Consider the following 18,299-nt stretch of genomic DNA (forward strand, 5'->3'; position numbering starts at 1 on the left):
ATTTGTCCAGTTGACAGATTTTAACTTCGTCTTTTGATGTGGATCAGACCTGGACGACTGAGGGTTTACACAGATAAATGAAAGGTTGTTACGTTTAATCTCATAATGTGGAATATCCTCTACCCAGATGCAGACGCTCAAAAAACAGATCCAGAAAGTTACCTAGTGAACCTTTAACCTCTTATTTTCTTTTTGTTAGACCACTTTGTTGGTGAGTGAGAGGTGACAGTTTTGAGGAGGTCTTACAGGCAGCAGCTGAAACATGTGAAGGTAAATACATCTCACAAATAAAGTAGACTTAATAAAACAAAAAAAGAAGTTAACTCTCATAACAGAAGACAGAATGGATTTTAAAAACACCACCTCTTAAGAATTAAAGTGCATTTTATTACTAAAAATACTGTATTTTTACACATAAATCCTTAAATTAAATCACTTCATAGACTCATTTATTGTTCCTCATTTTGCCCTCTTCAGCGTTACATTCATTGTGCACAATCTTTGTCAGTATTCCGAGTATTCCGTGTCTTCATCTTCAGGAAACATCGCTCTGAGCCAGGGCTGCATCACAAACCGCTCACCGTCAAAATGAGTGAAATAGTTCTCCAAAGTGGGAATGTTCGGCTGAAAATATTAAACAAAAAAAGGGTTAATTTTACTCAGTGAGTTGGTTTAGTTTTGAAACTGTTTTGCATTTCCTTGAGCTCAATAGCCTTGGTGAAAAGTTGTTGTAGCAGTTATTAAAATGAAGATTGTAGCCTCAAAATGAAAAGTTTAGAGGCAATTTTATAGGTACAACCCTTTGTCGATTTGTTTAAAGGACACCACAAACAGTCATTGCGTAATTATACAAAAGGTCATTTTTTATCAGTTGTTTATAACTCAGTAAGACATAACACAGAGCATATTACTGACAAAATACTAAAAGACTAGAAATTTTAAGAGGGTTAAATAAGAAGCAGCGCCCTATGGAATTAAATTTGAACAGCGGAACACAGCACATTATTTATAAGCATAATTATGAGAATGTTCAATTATATGTAGGTAAATGGTGGTTCACCTTCAAGTCACTCAAAGTGCTTTACATCAAGGAACAACTCCCACATTTGCGCACACATTCACACACCAATGCACGTAGACACTGGGGGCGAAATTGGTTAAGTGTCTTTCCCAAGGACAACAACATTCATCTGTGAGAGCTGGAATCGTACTGCTAACCTGTGGGTCGGTGGATCTGACCGTTTACCCAATGAAATTTATGTCAAGAGCGGGATCCAAATCAGCAACTGACAAACGCTCTGCCAACTGCTGCTAAAATACATGATCACTCACACAGATGGGTCTCCCTCTTTTCTGCATCACACGGGGAAAAAACAACAACTAAAACACACCTCAGCGCCACATAAAAACGCGCAGACTTACCTTCATCCCTGTGACTCTCTCCAGCTGAGTCTGAGGGAGGTAGGCCACCAGCAGAGAGGATTCCCCAGGCCCGTTAAATAACACTTTGTAATGAGGAGTCTTCTCCGCTTTAACGCTCTGGACGAGAGTGAAAACAGTGAGGGACTTTAAGTTAAAACGCCATTTGAATTTCTAGTGAATCATAGGTTTGACGTATTCATTCTAAGGAGCAGTCACCACATCAAAATTGAGACTAAACTAGGACAAAACCTGGATCAGAAACGGTCCAAACTAGTTCTGTTTTTGTCTAGTTTAAACACAATCCATCTTTGAACAGGAATAGGGGCCTTAAACATCACTTATCTCCTATTTAAAACTCAATCCTTAGATCTAAAGTGTGATATAATAGTGTGAGAGCAGCCATTAAGGGCCTGAACGATTATGCAAAATATGACGCAGGCACAGTTCACTAGACCGAGCCAACCATCAGAAACTGTAAACAACATGTGTGTTAGTTTCAGAGTAGTCGGTTCCTCCCTTCAGACAGATATAAGGCAGTGTCCACCAGAAATCTGAACAGAACGAGCAGTAAAGTCAGTAAAAATAACGTTTTGTCCAGCTGAAAGAACAGAATTTTTCTTTTACAATGTATCAAACCTGGATGACTGAGGGATTACACAGACACACTTTAAGTACGTCTGTGTAATTCCTGATCTGTACTGTACTGATCAAGTTTAGCAGATGGCATTTATTGGTAGTTTTTGTGTTTTTAAAGGACCTATATTACACTTTTTTGATATGTCATAATGTTGTATCCTCCTTATCGGTCGTACTCAAGTGTAAGTGTCTCGCAGTGTAAAGAGAAACACATTTTGAATCGTGATCTTAGTCCAGTAAAAGATGCTACTTCGAGATCCGAGTATTACTTAATACACCGTACAAGGACTGCTTAGCGTGTGAGAAGTTACGAGTACTTACCTCAAAGTCGGAGTACACGCGGTCCACCCATTCCGCCGGGGCTCTGAGCTCAGGGTCCCAGCTGACCACCACCCCCACCATGTTACGCTTAGACTCCAGGACGACCTCTCCCACCCGCAGGAAGACGTAAGGAGGCCGGGGTTTACGGATTGTCTTTGAGGCTGCGTTTAAGAGCGAGAAGAGATGTAATAATGCGTTAGTCATATATATATATATATATATATATATCGCTTTTCCAAAAACTCGTCATCGCTTTACATCGTCTTGTGGATTCGTAAGTCCATTAGTTTCATTAGTTTTAACCAGACACAACCCTACTTAGCTTCTGAGAGCAGACGAGATCGGGCATTGACAAGTCGGCCTGTCACGATAACGCATTTCGAAGCACGATGTATCGCTACATAGAAATATTACGATAAGGGATAATACTGAAACTACTTTTACTTTTACTTTCTGTCACTATCCCTCTCTGTCCTGCCTTTTTTTGGTCTTTCTCCCCTCCCTTCTGTGTCTGAGCCTGGAGCTGGGGCGGAGATCTTGGCTCCTCCCGTGCACACCTGGAACTAATCCGCAATCAGCTGCACCTGGAGAGGATAAGAGGAGCCAGGACCCGACACTTGGCGCCAGATCGTCCGCGTATCTCTGTGGTACTCCCTGCTTCGCTCGGCTCATGTTTTTTCGCTTTTTGACTTTGCTAAACTGGATATTTTGCTGGACTCGCTCAGCTCTCCCGCCTCCGACTCTGCTACTCACGCTCTGTCCCTGTCTTTTTGGTCCCTCCTGTCAGACGTTACGACACTTTCCCATTTAATTAATCCGAACAATCCCAGTAAATCCATCCATTTTCTTCCATTTATTTGGGTAACGGGGGCAGCAGTCTAAACAGGGACTCCCAGACTTTCCCTCACCCTAGACACGTCCTCCAGCTCCTCCTGTGGGACCCTAAGGCGTCCCCAGGCCAGTCGAGAGACATAGTCCCTCCAGCGTGTCCTGAAACATCCCGAGGTCCTCCTAAATCACTTTTAAATAGACTGTTTCATTAAAAGACATGAGCTGCAACAAATAAACAGCAGAATGTACCAATAATTAGCCATAAAAGGGAGTAATTCACCCATTTACAGCTCAATTTGTATCGTATTACAACAAAAATACCCCAAATCTCTCTATTTTTGCAAAGAAAAAGTGCTCACGATTAAAAACTGAGCCTCAAAATACATTGTTCCGGCTTTTATATAGTGAAATTATACGTCTTTATAGTAATTATCATGACAGGCCTATTCACAAGGAGAGTCAGAGTTAGTTCTCTTCATAAAAATACTATACTCGAAAAAAAATACTTAAAATACCAACACCTCATTTGACTCAAGCGGTTGTCAACAGACTGGTGCTAATCGCTTGGGAGTGTCTCAGTATTTGAACCACAACAAAAGCGTCTGTAGGACAGACAATATTTAAACATCTGTAAAACCTTTGTAACATAAGCAGAAAACTCTACCTCCAAAATATCCCAGGTCGTTATCAAAAAGCATATGTTCAAGCGGCGGGGTGTTTGGAGACTCTTCTGTATCTGTTTCAAATCCCAAATAAGACCTGCAGGAAATAAATACAAAATAGTGGTGACAAATGTAGGTCAAAGGTGAAACTGGCCTAATTCCTTATCCAAATGTTTCCTCACGTGACTCTGGAGAACTGCTGGCTGCTCCACTCTGTCCACGCCGTGCCGTTCAGGTACGAAGACCTCAAGTCCTTCCAGATCCGGAGTAACCTGGCTCCAAGCAACAGCATTAAGTAGGGATGTTAAAAGTGTCAATATCCAAATACTAATCGATACTAGTACTAAAAAAAAATACTACAGAAACTTGAGACTTGAGCCTGAACCTGATTTGACCATAGAAGCAAAATTTTACATTTACTTTCTGATTTTTTTAATTTATTTTTCAAGAATTTTACTTTACGTACAGATAAAAGCACAAACACAACAACATGAGGTGTACAGTTACAGTCTCACAAAATTAAAACACAAGATCGGACGTATTCTGGCCTTTTAAACAGAGTATAATCCGGTCCATGACAAAGATTGAGTATTCCAAGTTGTAAATATCATCCAGGGATTTACAGATTTTTTTGTATTTAATAGTCTGACTCATGATCTGTATCAAAACCTATAAAATGATTGTGTTGTGTTGATAATTATAATTTAGACTAAAAAAGAGTGTTTTAAAAAAATAATTTTAATATTGAAATCGTCCTCATCCTTTATTTCTCTTTATGTGAAGCACAAATATCTCCCACATGTCACACTCTGAGGACTAAACCGGGACTAAACCGGGACTAAACCGGGACTCAACCAGGACTAAACCAGGACTAAACCACCAGAACTAAACCAGGACTAAACCGGGACTGAACCAGCACTGAACCAGGACTAAACCACCAGGAATAAACCAGGAATAAACCAGGGATAAACCGGGACTAAACCAGGACTAAACCAGGACTGAACCAGGACTGAACCAGGACTAAACCAGGACTAAACCAGGACTAAACCAGGACTGAACATGAGGAATCAACCTCTTCCTGAAGATGTGACACAGACCTCGACTTTGATCATGTTTAAATCCAGTCTCCAAACAGTTGTGTTTATCTGTGCATGTGACTGAAGGGTTTTTATTCTGCACTTTTCTGTTTTATTGTCAATTATCTGATGATTATTTATATTTTGATTTGTTGTATTGTGATTACAGAATATCTTTATTATCCTGTAAAGCCCTTTGTATTACTGAATGTCTCTGAGTGAGTGACATTATTGCAGTATGTTCATATGCAGCAGATTGACTAATAAAACAACATTATGTCCATTGAAAAGAAGGAAAACTCAGACTAAACATACAGTTATTAATGTGTTTTAATAGTGTTTTATAGAGTCACACATGGCCCCAGCCTGCGCCACAGTCCTGTTAAACCTCTTTTCTTTACCTCGTAGTGGCGTGGAAACGTTGCGTGGCCGTGCTGCCGTACCACCTGGAGATGAAGTACTGCGCGGGCACAGCGGACAGGAGCAGCGCGACCTGGAGCAGCGCCGTGGCCGAGACTCGAGGCATGTCCGCGCGCTCTGGCACCTGGACACGTGCGTCACATGCGTCAGGTGCACCCACAACCCAACAAAACACACATAAATACACAGCTAATAACACAAAACAACAAAGTCTGTGATGTTTTGAAATACTGCACCGCGTCACTGGTTTGTTAAAAGTTAAATCTCACCTTGTTCAAATCCTTTTCCTTTATCAGAGACGCATTTGTTCCACACTCGTCTGATTTGCGTGCAGCAGTAACGGCTCACTCTCACAGTTCATACCGCACACAGCTTTAATTTTACATTTATTTAAAGTGAACTTGACAAACTTGTTCATCTGTCCAATGGTGACGGCCCACGGAAGAAGCAGCGGGCCTTTAGCGGCGCGCCACGTCAGGGACACGCGTGATCCGGGACTGAAGTGTGCGCGTGCAACGAGGAGACACCAGGGGGCGCTGCTGCACATTTGTCACGTAATATAGCCATGAGACCCATCTTTTTTTTTTTTAAATCTAATGCAAGATTCTATTTTGTTTAGTCAGTGTATTTTATATATTTAAAAAAAAAAAACTTGTATGTTGTGTTATATGTCTATGTGTTGTTTGAGAATTTAATTTATTTATTTATTTGATTAATTTTTTTTAATCTAATGCAAATTTCTGTTTTGTTTAATGAATGAACTTTATTAAAAAAATAAAAACTTGTATGTTGTGTCATATGTCTGTGTTGTTTGAGAATTTAATTAATTTATTTGATTTATTTATTTTTTAATCTAATGCAAATTTATGTTTTGTTTAATGAGTGAACTTTATTTAAAAAAACAAACTTGTATGTTGTTTTATGTCTATATATGTTGTTTGAGAATTGTATTATTATTATTATTTTATTTTATTTTTTTTATCTAATGTAAGTTTCTGTTTTGTTTACTGAGTGAATTTAACTTAAAGTCCCTCACTGAGAGAAAGAAAACTTTGGAAAAATATAGAGTAGCTTATATGTGTTTTCTGAGAATTTAAATGTGTCTTATTTTATTATAGCTTTCCTTATGTTGCAAATAATCTTTGAAGATGTAAAAGTCACTTATTACAGACACATTGCTATAATTGAGCACTTTTGTTTGATAATTGTACTGTTGAGTAGATACATTTTTAGCTGTTCACCGAGGAAACACCAGAGGGCGCTGCTGCACACATGTCACATAATATAGCTATCAATACAACTTTTTTTTTTAATCTAATGCAAATTTTTGTTTTGTTTAATGAGTGAATTTTATTTAAAAAAAAAAGGAAAACTATTCAGTGCTAATGTAACCATCAGCCTTACCTTTTTTTTAAAATCTAATGCAAGTTGCTATTTTGTTGAGTGAGTGTATTTTATTTAAACAAAAAACAAAAAAAAAGGAAAAATATTCAATGCTGAGTAGCCTATTTGTGTTGTCTGAGATTTTAAATGTTCAATTCAAGCCCTAAATCACAACAGCAGAACATGAAAACTGATTTAACCAACAAAAAGTTAGAAAATCAACAACGAAAGAGAAACAGACGAGCAAATTAATCAACAGAAAACGAGCAAATGGAGAAGTGTCCCAGAACATCCTCTGTCCTTAGACCCTCCTTATCAGCGAGGAAAGACTAAAACAAAAAAACCTAGAGGGAAAAAGAGAAACCTGCGCATTCATTTGCAGATAAAGTTCAAGTCTGAAGGAGCCACTTAAATAAGAGATGATGTGTGTCTGTATTTTATCATAACTTTTCTTAGATTGTAATTGTAAATAATCCTCTGGGGTGTAAAAGTAACTTATTACAAATACTCACATTACTATAATTGACTTTGGTAACTGTACTGTTTGGAGTAGATTGTTAAACATACACCTCCTTGTACATTTTTAGCCATGTACTCGAGTATATCTGTGTAATCCCTCAGTCGTCCAGGTCAGATCCATCACAAAAGACGAAACTTTAAATCTGTCAACTCCAAAATTATCATTATAGGAGTCAGAACTGAAGAAGCGGCTTGGATGAGCAGCGAAACGTCTTCACTCCTACGACAATTTGTCCGGTTTACAGATTTAAACTTCGTCTTTTTGTTCGTACTCGAGTAGTAATTGTCAGTACTCTTTACCCGTAGTTTATACATAGGCCGTTAGCGGTTATTAGCAGTGGTGTAAAGATAAATCTGGGCATGTTCTGTTCCCAAATTGAGAGCGTTTGGTTCAATCCCAGCTCCGATCAGTCCGTTTTGTTGTGTCCTTGAGCAAGACACTTCACGCATCTCGCCTATGTATGAATGAAAACAGCTGTGCGCAAACGTTACTCCAAATCTGATCAAAAAAACAAGATCCCAAATATGAAAACACAACATTTTATTTAAAATATTGGTATGAACTAACAGGACAGCAGTACACCCCTACACATTCTAGCATGAAGCTTCTTTTTGCATTTACTTCCTTTGTACATTATATAAAAGTATCCAAACGAACGAGTACAGCTCCTCAATCAGATCGTGCAGTTTTTCCATTTCCCCTTCCCCCAATTCAAACCCAAACTGTTCACCCGACAGACCCACACTCAAAACTCTACCACACTTTGGCACAGCTCGGAGAATTTTTTTTTCAATCACGTAAACACAACACAAGATCGAAATGGACCGATGTTTGAAACCTCTTTTTCGACTTTTGAAACGCTGGAACCAACTTAAAATTGAACGTAATATTTAAAAGAAAATCATAAATAAATTTGATCTCTGTATATGTTTGACTATTTTTGCCAAAGGTAGTTTTGGTGTATATAGTTTTATATCGGTTCATATATTAATAATATGTATACTTCTTATGCTTTAGTTCCTAGTTTCTCGAAGCTCAGATATTGCCTAGATTTGCCTATACTCTAATAGTGTTAAAATGTTATATAATTTGTTTTCAATTATTAAGTAAAGACAAAACATTCCTTCCGTTGCCATTGAGGACTATATGAAACATTAAAAACATTAAAAACTAAACAGAAATGCTAACCCCACGTATAAATTGTCCTTTATGGCGAATTCACAAAAACAGGTATATGTATTTTTCACAGACAAAAATCTTGAACATGAAAAATAAAAACATTCAAAATCGATTTACCCAAACTTCAGTGCCTCGGGACAGGATTTGGCATTGACGACAACGCGTTACAAGACATCGAGATTAAACGGACATCCGGGAATTCATGATCGTATGTGAAGTTAGAGGCTTTTTTTTAACGCTTGTCAAAGGTCCGATATTACGCGAAATGGACTGTTGTGAACTGTAAACCGTGTTATAATGTTGTAATCTCATCAAAAACAGACGTGGAGTTGTGTTTTGTTTCATTCACACGTTTGCGTAACACTTTATTATTGTTCTGTCTACATCTCCGAAGCTCAAAATGCTCCGTTGCACCTTGTGATGTCATAAAGTGGTAGTTTTCAAGTTAACAGCTGGCCTCACGTTAACTGCTACTACCCAAAATAAAACTAAAAATAAAATAAAAAAGTCAAATTTAACTTCAAAAGCCTACCTAGTGTTGGGGCTCATTTCTGTTTCTCAATGGGGCACATTTGAAGTCCATTATTCTAATTAGTTGCATCATTTAGTTTTTGTTTTAGTTTAGTTTATTGCAAGACTTCATATTACAGCGTCCAGCAGATGGCAGCATTAGACCAGGGGTGTCCAAACTATGAAAAATCTAACAAAATGCGTCCCTCAGACCAGTTTTTATTGGTCCTCGGGCCTCCTGCTGAACCGGCCCAACTGATCATAAGCAGCACTTTTAACAGCAAATTAAACTATTTCTACGACTATAACCTCAAACATCCCATTGCAGTTTGATACAGACCTAAAGTTAATGTGTTTCAAGTCTTATTAATCCACAGCGGCTCTGTCAAAGCTCCGTATAAAGCACCGCACTGGACTGATCACCGGTCTGTTACCCTCCACTTCAAATATGTTTTGAGACGTGACCCTCAATAAAAAAAAGTTTGGGCACCTGAAATGCAAATAAGAATCAATTTCAGTCAAGATTTTGGCCTTATGTTTCCATTGGCCAAAGTGTGTTGAAATCAAGTTCTAACGTGCAACAAATAAAGCAAAAAAGAATATAGTCTCATGTCTGTGGTTGACTGATTATTTTCCTTAATTTAAAATAGTTTGCATTGACGGCGTTCGCTATTCTGACTCTTTGAAATGATACGCCTAAAGCCCAATGGGTCAAATTTGTCCCTTAAAACTGAAAAAGTGGACATTTCAGTGAACTTATAGCAGTAATTTAACGCATTTTTCATAAAGACAAAAACGGTTAAAAACAGGAGAGCACTTCCTGTATTACCACCTGACGACATGATCACAAGGTGGAACAGAGCGTTTTCAGCCTAAATACGCAGGATTTACGGGTTTAAACATGTGCGGATGAAACAAAATGCAACTCCAGGTCTGTTTGTGATGAGAAAACGCCATAACACAGCTCAGAAAACAGCGTAATACCGGCTTTTTAAAGTTACGTGTAGCAGAACCCAACTTTGTGAACTGTGACCTGTATCGTTCATCCAATTACCTTCAACAAACGCCTTGTATTTTCAACTCTCCAGCTTTTTCTTTAGAACTGGCAACACAAGCCGGAAAAGTTTGTTCTATTTCAAAGGCCCCGAATGGGAAAAATGAGGGCTAAAAATGCCAAAGCAGCCAAGGCACGCGATCGGAAAGACGATTCGATTATGACGTAAAATCCGGGTTGAGAAAGTGCTAAACATGCGACACACGACTGTATAGAACGATATATTTCAAGATTTCACTGCATTGATAGCATGTCTGTGGTAAGTGCATTTGAAAGCTAGTCACCCAAAAGCTCCAAACCTGTACCTAAAGATATATGAACTGCGTATTTAGACGATATTTATGACGATATTTCTGACGATTGTAGTAATGTTATGGTAGAACGACAAACTAAATCTTTTTTTTTGAAACCATTTCTTCCAGAGATTTCACAATGATCAAGTCTATGCCACTGTCGATACGCTGAAAGTGAAAAGACGCGCCGTGTAACTTTTACTTTACTCCGTGGAGATGTTACCGCTTTGCCTTGAATGTTCCACGTTATGGCATTAAACTACTTTCCTTTGAGACAAGCAGTTGGTGCCAGAAAAAACAAAACAAGTTACGCGTCATTTGTCAGTTCTGAGGAGGTTCTGGCAGCAAATAGATTAAAGCCATAGCGCGGAACATTCCAGGCAGCAGGTAATAAACCCCCCTCCATCAAAGTGTAAAGTTACACAGTGCAGCTTTAAACCTCACTCATACACAGTTGTAAAAACACACACACCCAGACAGGCACATGTACTTTGCAGAACACACACACAAAAGGCACAAGGTGTTGCTAATGACAAACTGAAATATAGTTTAGAGTTTGTTGTCATCAAAAATCAATTATGACACTGTGATAAATCAGCACTGATCTGCAAAATCTAAACTTTTCACTCGAAACGGCGCTCGGGTGTAAGTAAACGTGGTCACTTGTTTATGTTCCATTGCTGTGCTTCTAAATATGTAGTACTGGTACTTTTAAAACGCTTATTGTCTTCTCATGCTACGAAGTTTACAGCAATTTAAGTCGTTTATTTGATTAAATTCTGAGCCAAATCTGGTCTTGCCCTTGAGGTTAGACCGTTGTTAATCTTAACCCTTTAAGGACTGAGCACACTATAGACCGGTATATCTCGCCTAGACTTTTATTATTATTTTTAGCCATAAAAAACGCGTTAAAGGAACCTTTATTTTACACGTCCATCTGTATTTTTTCTTTGGTTGCGGAGATACGATAACGGAAAGTCCACAACCGCGAGTGTAGCATCCAGCGCGATAGGGTTAAAGTTTGGTTTCGCTCAACGGTGAGACAGTTTACCCACGAAAACGAACAGATTTTGCAAATGAGTGCGTTTGTTTCGACCCATCGCAGTGTCAGTGTGTTTGGATTTATAATAACTACTACTGTATGTGTTGTTCCACTCACGCCTCACCTCTCGCTCGCTCGCTCAAAGTAAAAGGTGTTCAAAACTAAATAACTTTCTATTCAACATGCAGTAAACCTCACCCATTCACTTCCATAGTAAACAGAACTGGTATCTACAGTACCCGCGGAGGTACACCATTTGGTTTTGTAGCACACGGACACATTTAGGTTTTAGTGAGACGGCCAGTCACATGTACAAACCTTACAAAAAGCAGAGAGAGGGGTAAAAAAACACGTTTCCAGGCCAGTGGTCTGTAGTCCATCAAAGACTAAACATGAGCTCTGCAGGGAACATCTGAAAAATTGCGTCGTTTGCAGCCAGCTTTTGACGTATCTCGCGGTTCTTCAACGGGACGTCCTCCGTGCTTCTCCCTCGCTGTTTCGCTCAGATGTTTAAAGTCATATAAAGTGATGGGTTTTGGACATAAACTCCATTCTGGGAAGATCCAACATGGACCAATAATAAATGAGGACTCACACACTTCACACATATTGCCTCTGAACCTTTTTATTGGTTCGCTGATTTAAAAGAAAAAAAAGTCTACCAGCCGATCAGATTGGCTTTGGCCTTCTCCGTCAGCTTCCTCACTCGTCCCTTCGACGACGTGCCGAAAGTGATGGAGGAGTCTTCGAAAAGTAGCTGTCTCTGCTCCTCCTCCGAGTCCTCTTCCATGTACCAGGCGGACCGTCGCCCTTGGTTACGCGTACGCATCGTCCCCGCCCCATCGTCCGGGCTCTCCGCGGGAGGCTCTTTCCGATTGGTCCGCTGCGATGTCGTTTGAGAAGGGGGCGTGACCTCCTCCGCCGTGTGTCTGCTGCTTCTCCTTAAAGGCTCCGTTTGGGAGTCTTTCGGAGGGGGCGTGTCCTCTTTGAATGTCGATTTTGGTCGTCCTCGTCGCCGCGGTGATGACACAGCGGCGTCGGACAGAGCGGAGGAAGCCCCGCCCTCGTCGCCGGTGGATTGGTTGAGCTCTTCGTCCATCTCCTGCTTGGTTTTGCCTTTCTTTTTGGATGAGGCGGGGGGTCTTCCGCGGGTTCTCGATGGGCTCTCTGGGCTGGTGGGCGTGTCTTCGGGTGGAGTCAACGGAGGCTCCGCCCCCGTCCTGCGACTCCGCCTCCCCACACCTAGGGTCACATGACTGTTGTGTCCGTTCAGGTGAGCTGTGCTGGGAGTCGACGCGCCGCCAGGAGTTTCTACAAGAGAAACGTATTACACAAGTGTTACGCAAGGTTTTGACGTATTTGTTTTTGTTGTTTTCTGTTAGAAATGTTAATTAATAATGATTTATTTATTTATTACTCATGTCATATTTTGTTGGCATCAGTTTAAAGAAAAAAGAAAATCCTAAAAACTTGCATAAATACAAGTTCAAACCATCATGTGCTTTGTTATTATTGGAATGAACACAAGGAACAGGAAGAACTAACTGTAAAAATGCACTATGTAACTTTTCTGCCACCTGTTTGTCTGCAGGGAGATGTTAATGCTTTACCTGGAATGTTCCACAGCACAGCATTAACGTTATCTATGGTAATGACCTGAAATTTTGTGTTTAGTTCAGGGTTGACACCTTTTGTTGATCTTCTAAGTGTTTATATGTTGTTGTTGTTTTTATGTAACTGCTTCTGTTTGTGACACTTGGTTGCTATGACGACAAGGTTTTATTCATCAGTTCCTGGTTTATTTTGGTAGACTGGCTCTGGTGAGTTGAGACGGCTGTTGTTTTGCTCTCGTTTTGGGCGGGTTACGGTCTACGGTGGCTCTTGTGTTCAGAAAATAAACAACCAGAAGGAGTTTGGCAGGTTTCTCCTTACACCAGAATGCTTCACTATTATCAGTTTCTCTCCGGTAAAACACGTCCAAAACTTGTTAAAAGAAAAATATTATACTTATCTACAGCTAATATAACAACTTTCACTTTATACAACGACAACAAAGAAGTGTGTATAGTAAAACCTTTTATTTATTTATTTTTTTGCAGAATGTGTCTCCCTATTTTGTGTCTTCCTCAGGCTCAAAACCACAGGTGACAGAGCCTTTTCTACGCAACAGCGCCCTCTGCCTGTCAGATCCTCTCCGTCTTTAACACAGTGCAAGACTAGACCGAAAACCCACCTCTTCTCCCTGGCATTTAACACTCGCTACACAGGATTTATAGGTGTTTTATTGTTCTTTTCCTATATTTTCTATATTTATTTTTCGTTAAACGTCAAATGTTATACAAAATTAACTGTTGTGAACTTTAAGACACGACTCCAGGTTTGTTTTTGATGAGGAAACATTAAAAAATAGATCCAAAAATAGTGTGATATGGCCTTCTGGCTTTTATGCGAAGCACTTTGATCAGCTTAAGTTGTTTTTAAAATGTGCTAAATGAATAAAACTGAACTGACTTGAAAAAATGACTCCATGTTTAGTGTCGGTCTTACCAGGGGTGTGTCGTATGGGCGTCCTGAGTTTCCGGCGGGTGCTTCCTCCACTGTTCTCAGCCGCAGGAGACGGTGTAACTCTCTCATTCACTGGCGGCGTTGATGATGACAAGGAGTTGTGAGCGCGAGTAGATCTGGTGGACTCTGAAAACACATATTTAATGAGAAAAGGATGATCTCTAGAGGCGGGACGAGACGGAATTCGCACGAGATGAGATACGAGATGCAAGATACACATTAAATAAAAAAACGGCATTTAAGTAACAACATGTCGTCTGTAATTAGGCCCGTCACAAATTTTGAAGCGTGATATTTTGCTGAAATAAATATAGATGATAAATGATAATACTGAAAAAAACAAATAAGGTTTATGTAATTTTAGTTAATAATTCAACTTTCTGCAGCTCAAATTTGATCATTTTGTAGAAAAAAAAAAGAAATTGCTGAAGTAAATACAGACGATAAACGATAATACTGAAACAAAAACATAAAGCAGAACTATCTCAAAAAAACGCTTTAGTTTATGTAATTTTAGTTAATAATTCAACTTTCTACAGCTCAAATTTGATCATTTTGCAGAAAAATAAAACAATAATAATAATTTCCCACTACTACAAACAAAAAATCCCCCTGATAAACACTGACCCCCAAAAATTATATTATTATAATATATTGAACAATAAGCATATTTGTAACATCACAATTTATGGTCTAATTATGTAAAACACTGTAATTTAAAAATCTACAAACATATTCCAAAATGCATGGGATTCTTGTATTTATTTACTTTACTTACTTTAATTTCACTTTTCTCTCAAATGTTTATGCTTTTGGACCAGTTTTTAAAAAAACACTAAGAAATGAAGCTTGATTTTAAAATAAACGTTGCAATACTGTACATGTTTTTGTTTCTGTGGTACTATTCTTCGTTCCCCTCACCTGGAGTGCTCTGTGAGTTGTTGGTGATATTCGTGGAGGGTGGCGGGGAGTGAGCGGGGTGCCGTGCCGAGCTGCGAGTTCGTCCTGGAGTTACCGTCTCCGTTTTCCCGTTCACCAGCGGAGGGGGCTGTTTCGACGGGATGTTCTGTCTCAAGAATGGGGGTCTGGTGTGAGGGGGCGATGGCTCTCGTTTGGCGATGACTCTGGTGGATACGCGTCTCTTCCTCTCCGGACTGGACAAAAATATGAACAGTTATTAAAGGGCCGATGATAATGTTGTTTCCTCGTCACAAACAGACCTGGAGTTGTGTTTTGTTTCGTTCGCACAAGTTTTAACACACAAATCCTGCATATTTAGGCTTTCGGTCCTTCTCTCAAACAGAAAACACTCTGTTCCACCTTGTGATGTCTGTCAAAGGAATCAAACAGATTTACGAAAGAACACAGGAAACAGGAAACAGGGGTAAGGGTTCAAGCAGGTTTTTATTTTTATGGCTTCGTTTTCTTGTCAAAACTGAAAAGCAGGTGGAAAGAAACCCTTACCAGACCCAGTGCCCAACAAAAAAAGAACAAAGTAACAAAGGAAAATGACCATGGTGAGCCGGGCAACGTAAAATAAGGACAAGCCAATAAATATGGACAGGCCAACCCGGACTAACAAGGTCAAACAAAAAAGCTAAGCTAACAAAAAGATATAAAGACCCAGCATGGAAGCACCAGTAGGGGGCAGCGCTGGACCCAGAGCGAGCGGAGAGAGGTGAGCAGAGAAAGTGAGGTGCCCAAACCTAACAGTGTCAATTCAGGAAATGCCGTAGAATTACCGATCGCGACTGAACAAAAGGTAAAACGTAGCTGTTACCTTGAAAACTAACACTTCATGACATCACAAGGTGGAACGGAGCATTTTGAGCTTTGCAGATGTACAGACTAATAAAAAAAGAGTTCCTCAAACATGTGTGAATGAAACAAAACACAACTCCACATCTGTTTTTGATAAAATAACAGCATTATAACATGATTTAAGCTCACAAGAGTTAATTTTGTGTAATATAAGACCCATATTTTCACAGTTTTTTCAGTCGCACCAGCCAAAAAAATGCATAATAATGAAGAAAAAAACATATATTTCACATATAAATTGCATCTGAGTCACACCCCTGGCCAAACTATTAAAAAAGTGCGACTTATTGTCCAGAAAATACAGTAGTTTTAATAATTGCTGTCATGTGGATCATGGTTTAAAATAAAAATTACAAAAAGTGAATATGTTAGTTAAGGGACGAGCAGTACGGGGTATTTTTCAGTACAATTAATTAAGTAAGAAATTCTGAATCAACAATATCTGTGGTATTTATGGTTCTAGATTTGCTTTGACCAAAATGTTCTATGGTATGGCATTAAACACATCTATTCCCATGGAGACAAAGAAGTGATGCCACCAGACCGAGCTACAAATCAGATCTGTGGAGAGGCAAACCCGTTCAGAGTGAGAACCAATGTTTATCGCGGTATTTCTGAGCAATAACAATGTAATTTAATCAAAGTAAGATCAATTTAATGCCATACTTGGGAACATTTCAGGTAACAAGTAGGTGAAAAGATACATATTGCACGTGTAAAGCCATAGTACGGTACCTGGAGGCCGTGCTGCTGGCCGAGTCGCTCCTCCTCCGTCTCCTCTTCATGGCGTGGCGTGTTTGGCGGTCTGAGGTGTGTCTGGTTTGGCGGTCGGAGCCCTGTCTCGTTAATCTGTCTGTCAAACCGTGGATGGCTTTATAATCTGCCAGGATGGGACTGATGTGCTCCTCGAACAGAGCTGACAGCCGCAAACTCATGCTGTAGATCTGGAAATATGACACAGGGAATACTCGGTAAAACATTGAAGGGGCTACACCACAGATAAAGAACTAAGGGAGTCTGACGTCACCCATAGCGTCCGGGTCAAATGTCAAACGAAGCTCATCGAGGCTAGCGGTTATGGGGCTAATTTGGAGCAGAGTTCTAACCACGAGTATCATAGCAACCAAAGAGTCAATCCGGAGTGAGATTGTTAAAAGTAACGCCCCTTCCTGCCCACACTGCTGGCTTAACAACGCTGTCAATCAAACCTGTTGCTAATGCTACTGGGAGCGACCTCAGAGAAAAAAGACGTCTGTTCAAATGTGTGTTTATGGACAAAATAGCCAAATAAAACCACCAGGATCATGTAGCGCGGATTAATACGAACATTTTAAGACCACAATCACAAGCCGGACAGCATTTACGGAGAGATGGGTGACAGTTTTTCAATAGAAAGTGAATTGGAGCCAGAGTCGATGGAGCTGGAGCGCGGTGGCTAGCAGGTTAGCTATGTCCATTTTTATACACTCACCTAAAGGATTATTAGGAACACCTTAATACAATTATCTAATCAACCAATCACATGGCAGTTGCTTCAATGCATTTAGGGGTGTGGTCCTGGTCAAGACAATCTCCTGAACTCCAAACTGAATGTCAGAATGGGAAAGAAAGGTGATTTAAGCAATTTTGAGCGTGGCATGGTTGTTGGTGCCAGACGGGCCGGTCTGAGTATTTCACAATCTGCTCAGTTACTGGGATTTTCACGCACAACCATTTCTAGGGTTTACAAAGAATGGTGTGAAAAGGGAAAAACATCCAGTATGCGGCAGTCCTGTGGGCGAAAATGCCTTGTTGATGCTAGAGGTCAGAGGAGAATGGGCCGAGTGATTCAAGCTGATAGAAGAGCGATGAACCAAGGAATGCAGCAAAGCATTTGTGAAGCCACAACACGCACAACCTTGAGGCGGATGGGCTACAACAGCAGAAGACCCCACCGGGTACCACTCATCTCCACTACAAATAGGAAAAAGAGGCTACAATTTGCACGACCTCACCAAAATTGGACAGTTGAACACTGGAAAAATGTTGCCTGGTCTGATGAGTCTCGATTTCTGTTGAGACATTCAAATGGTACAGTCAGAATTTGGCGTAAACAGAATGAGAACATGGATCCATCATGCCTTGTTACCACTGTGCAGGCTGGTGGTGGTGGTGTAATGGTGTGGGGGATGTTTTCATGGCACACTTTAGGTCCCTTAGTGCCAATTGGGCATCGTTTAAATGCCACGGGCTACCTGAACATTGTTTCTGACCATGTCCATCCCTTCATGACCAACATGTACCCATCCTCCTCCTCTACTTCCAGCAGGATAATGCACCATGTCATAAAGCTCAAATAATTTCAAATTGTTTTCTTGAACATGACAATGAGTTCACTGTACTACAATGGCCCCCACAGTCACCAGATCTCAACCCGATAGAGCATCTTTGGGATGTGGTGGAACAGGAGCTTCGTGCCCTGGATGTGCATCCCACAAATCTCCATCAACTGCAAGATGCTCCTATCAATATGGGCCAACATTTCTAAAGAATGAATCAGCACCTTGTTGAATCAATGCCACGTA

At 40.0% G+C, this 18,299-nt stretch overlaps 2 protein-coding genes across 4 annotated transcripts in view; both read right to left on the reverse strand.

Moving 5' to 3' along the window:
- Positions 1 to 373: 373 nt before the first annotated feature.
- si:dkey-261l7.2 (uncharacterized protein LOC569751 homolog) lies at positions 374 to 5,847 on the reverse strand. Of its 2 annotated transcripts, none has more exons than XM_033990953.2 (7): positions 5,638 to 5,847; positions 5,350 to 5,492; positions 4,055 to 4,144; positions 3,875 to 3,969; positions 2,380 to 2,540; positions 1,423 to 1,539; positions 374 to 624 (listed from the first exon to the last, which is right to left on the reverse strand). In XM_033990953.2, the coding sequence occupies exons 2-7, from the start codon at positions 5,472 to 5,474 to the stop codon at positions 505 to 507; spliced, it is 708 nt and encodes a 235-aa protein (XP_033846844.1). In that variant the 5' UTR covers positions 5,475 to 5,492; positions 5,638 to 5,847; the 3' UTR covers positions 374 to 504. The 2 variants fall into 2 exon arrangements, with proteins under 2 accessions (XP_033846844.1, XP_033846843.1); XM_033990952.2 differs by having other exon boundaries at positions 490 to 624; positions 5,350 to 5,557.
- Positions 5,848 to 7,796: 1,949 nt separating this feature from the next.
- The window catches only part of phip (pleckstrin homology domain interacting protein), an 88,678-nt gene continuing 78,175 nt past the window's right edge, over positions 7,797 to 18,299 (reverse strand). For both annotated transcript variants that reach the window (XM_033990749.2, XM_033990748.2), the window contains exons 37-40: positions 16,471 to 16,679; positions 14,836 to 15,068; positions 13,897 to 14,040; positions 7,797 to 12,660 (exon numbers count right to left, since the gene is read on the reverse strand). In XM_033990749.2, the coding sequence (XP_033846640.1) occupies positions 12,008 to 12,660; positions 13,897 to 14,040; positions 14,836 to 15,068; positions 16,471 to 16,679 (1,239 nt within the window). In that variant the 3' untranslated portion in view covers positions 7,797 to 12,007. The remainder of the gene's footprint in view (positions 12,661 to 13,896; positions 14,041 to 14,835; positions 15,069 to 16,470; positions 16,680 to 18,299) is intronic.

The sequence above is a fragment of the Periophthalmus magnuspinnatus genome, chromosome 24 (genome assembly GCF_009829125.3).
Source record: "Periophthalmus magnuspinnatus isolate fPerMag1 chromosome 24, fPerMag1.2.pri, whole genome shotgun sequence".
Taxonomy (NCBI): domain Eukaryota; kingdom Metazoa; phylum Chordata; class Actinopteri; order Gobiiformes; family Gobiidae; genus Periophthalmus; species Periophthalmus magnuspinnatus.

Bases quoted from the DNA above. Each gene is read 5' to 3' on its own strand.
- si:dkey-261l7.2 (XM_033990953.2), bottom strand. From the start codon at position 5,474: ATGCCTCGAGTCTCGGCCACGGCGCTGCTCCAGGTCGCGCTGCTCCTG. The intron at 2,541-3,874 runs GTAGAGTTTTCT...TCTTAAACGCAG, and splicing joins CGACCTGGGATATTTTGGAG to CCTCAAAGACAATCCGTAAA. The intron at 1,540-2,379 runs GTAAGTACTCGT...ACTCTCGTCCAG, and splicing joins GCGTGTACTCCGACTTTGAG to AGCGTTAAAGCGGAGAAGAC.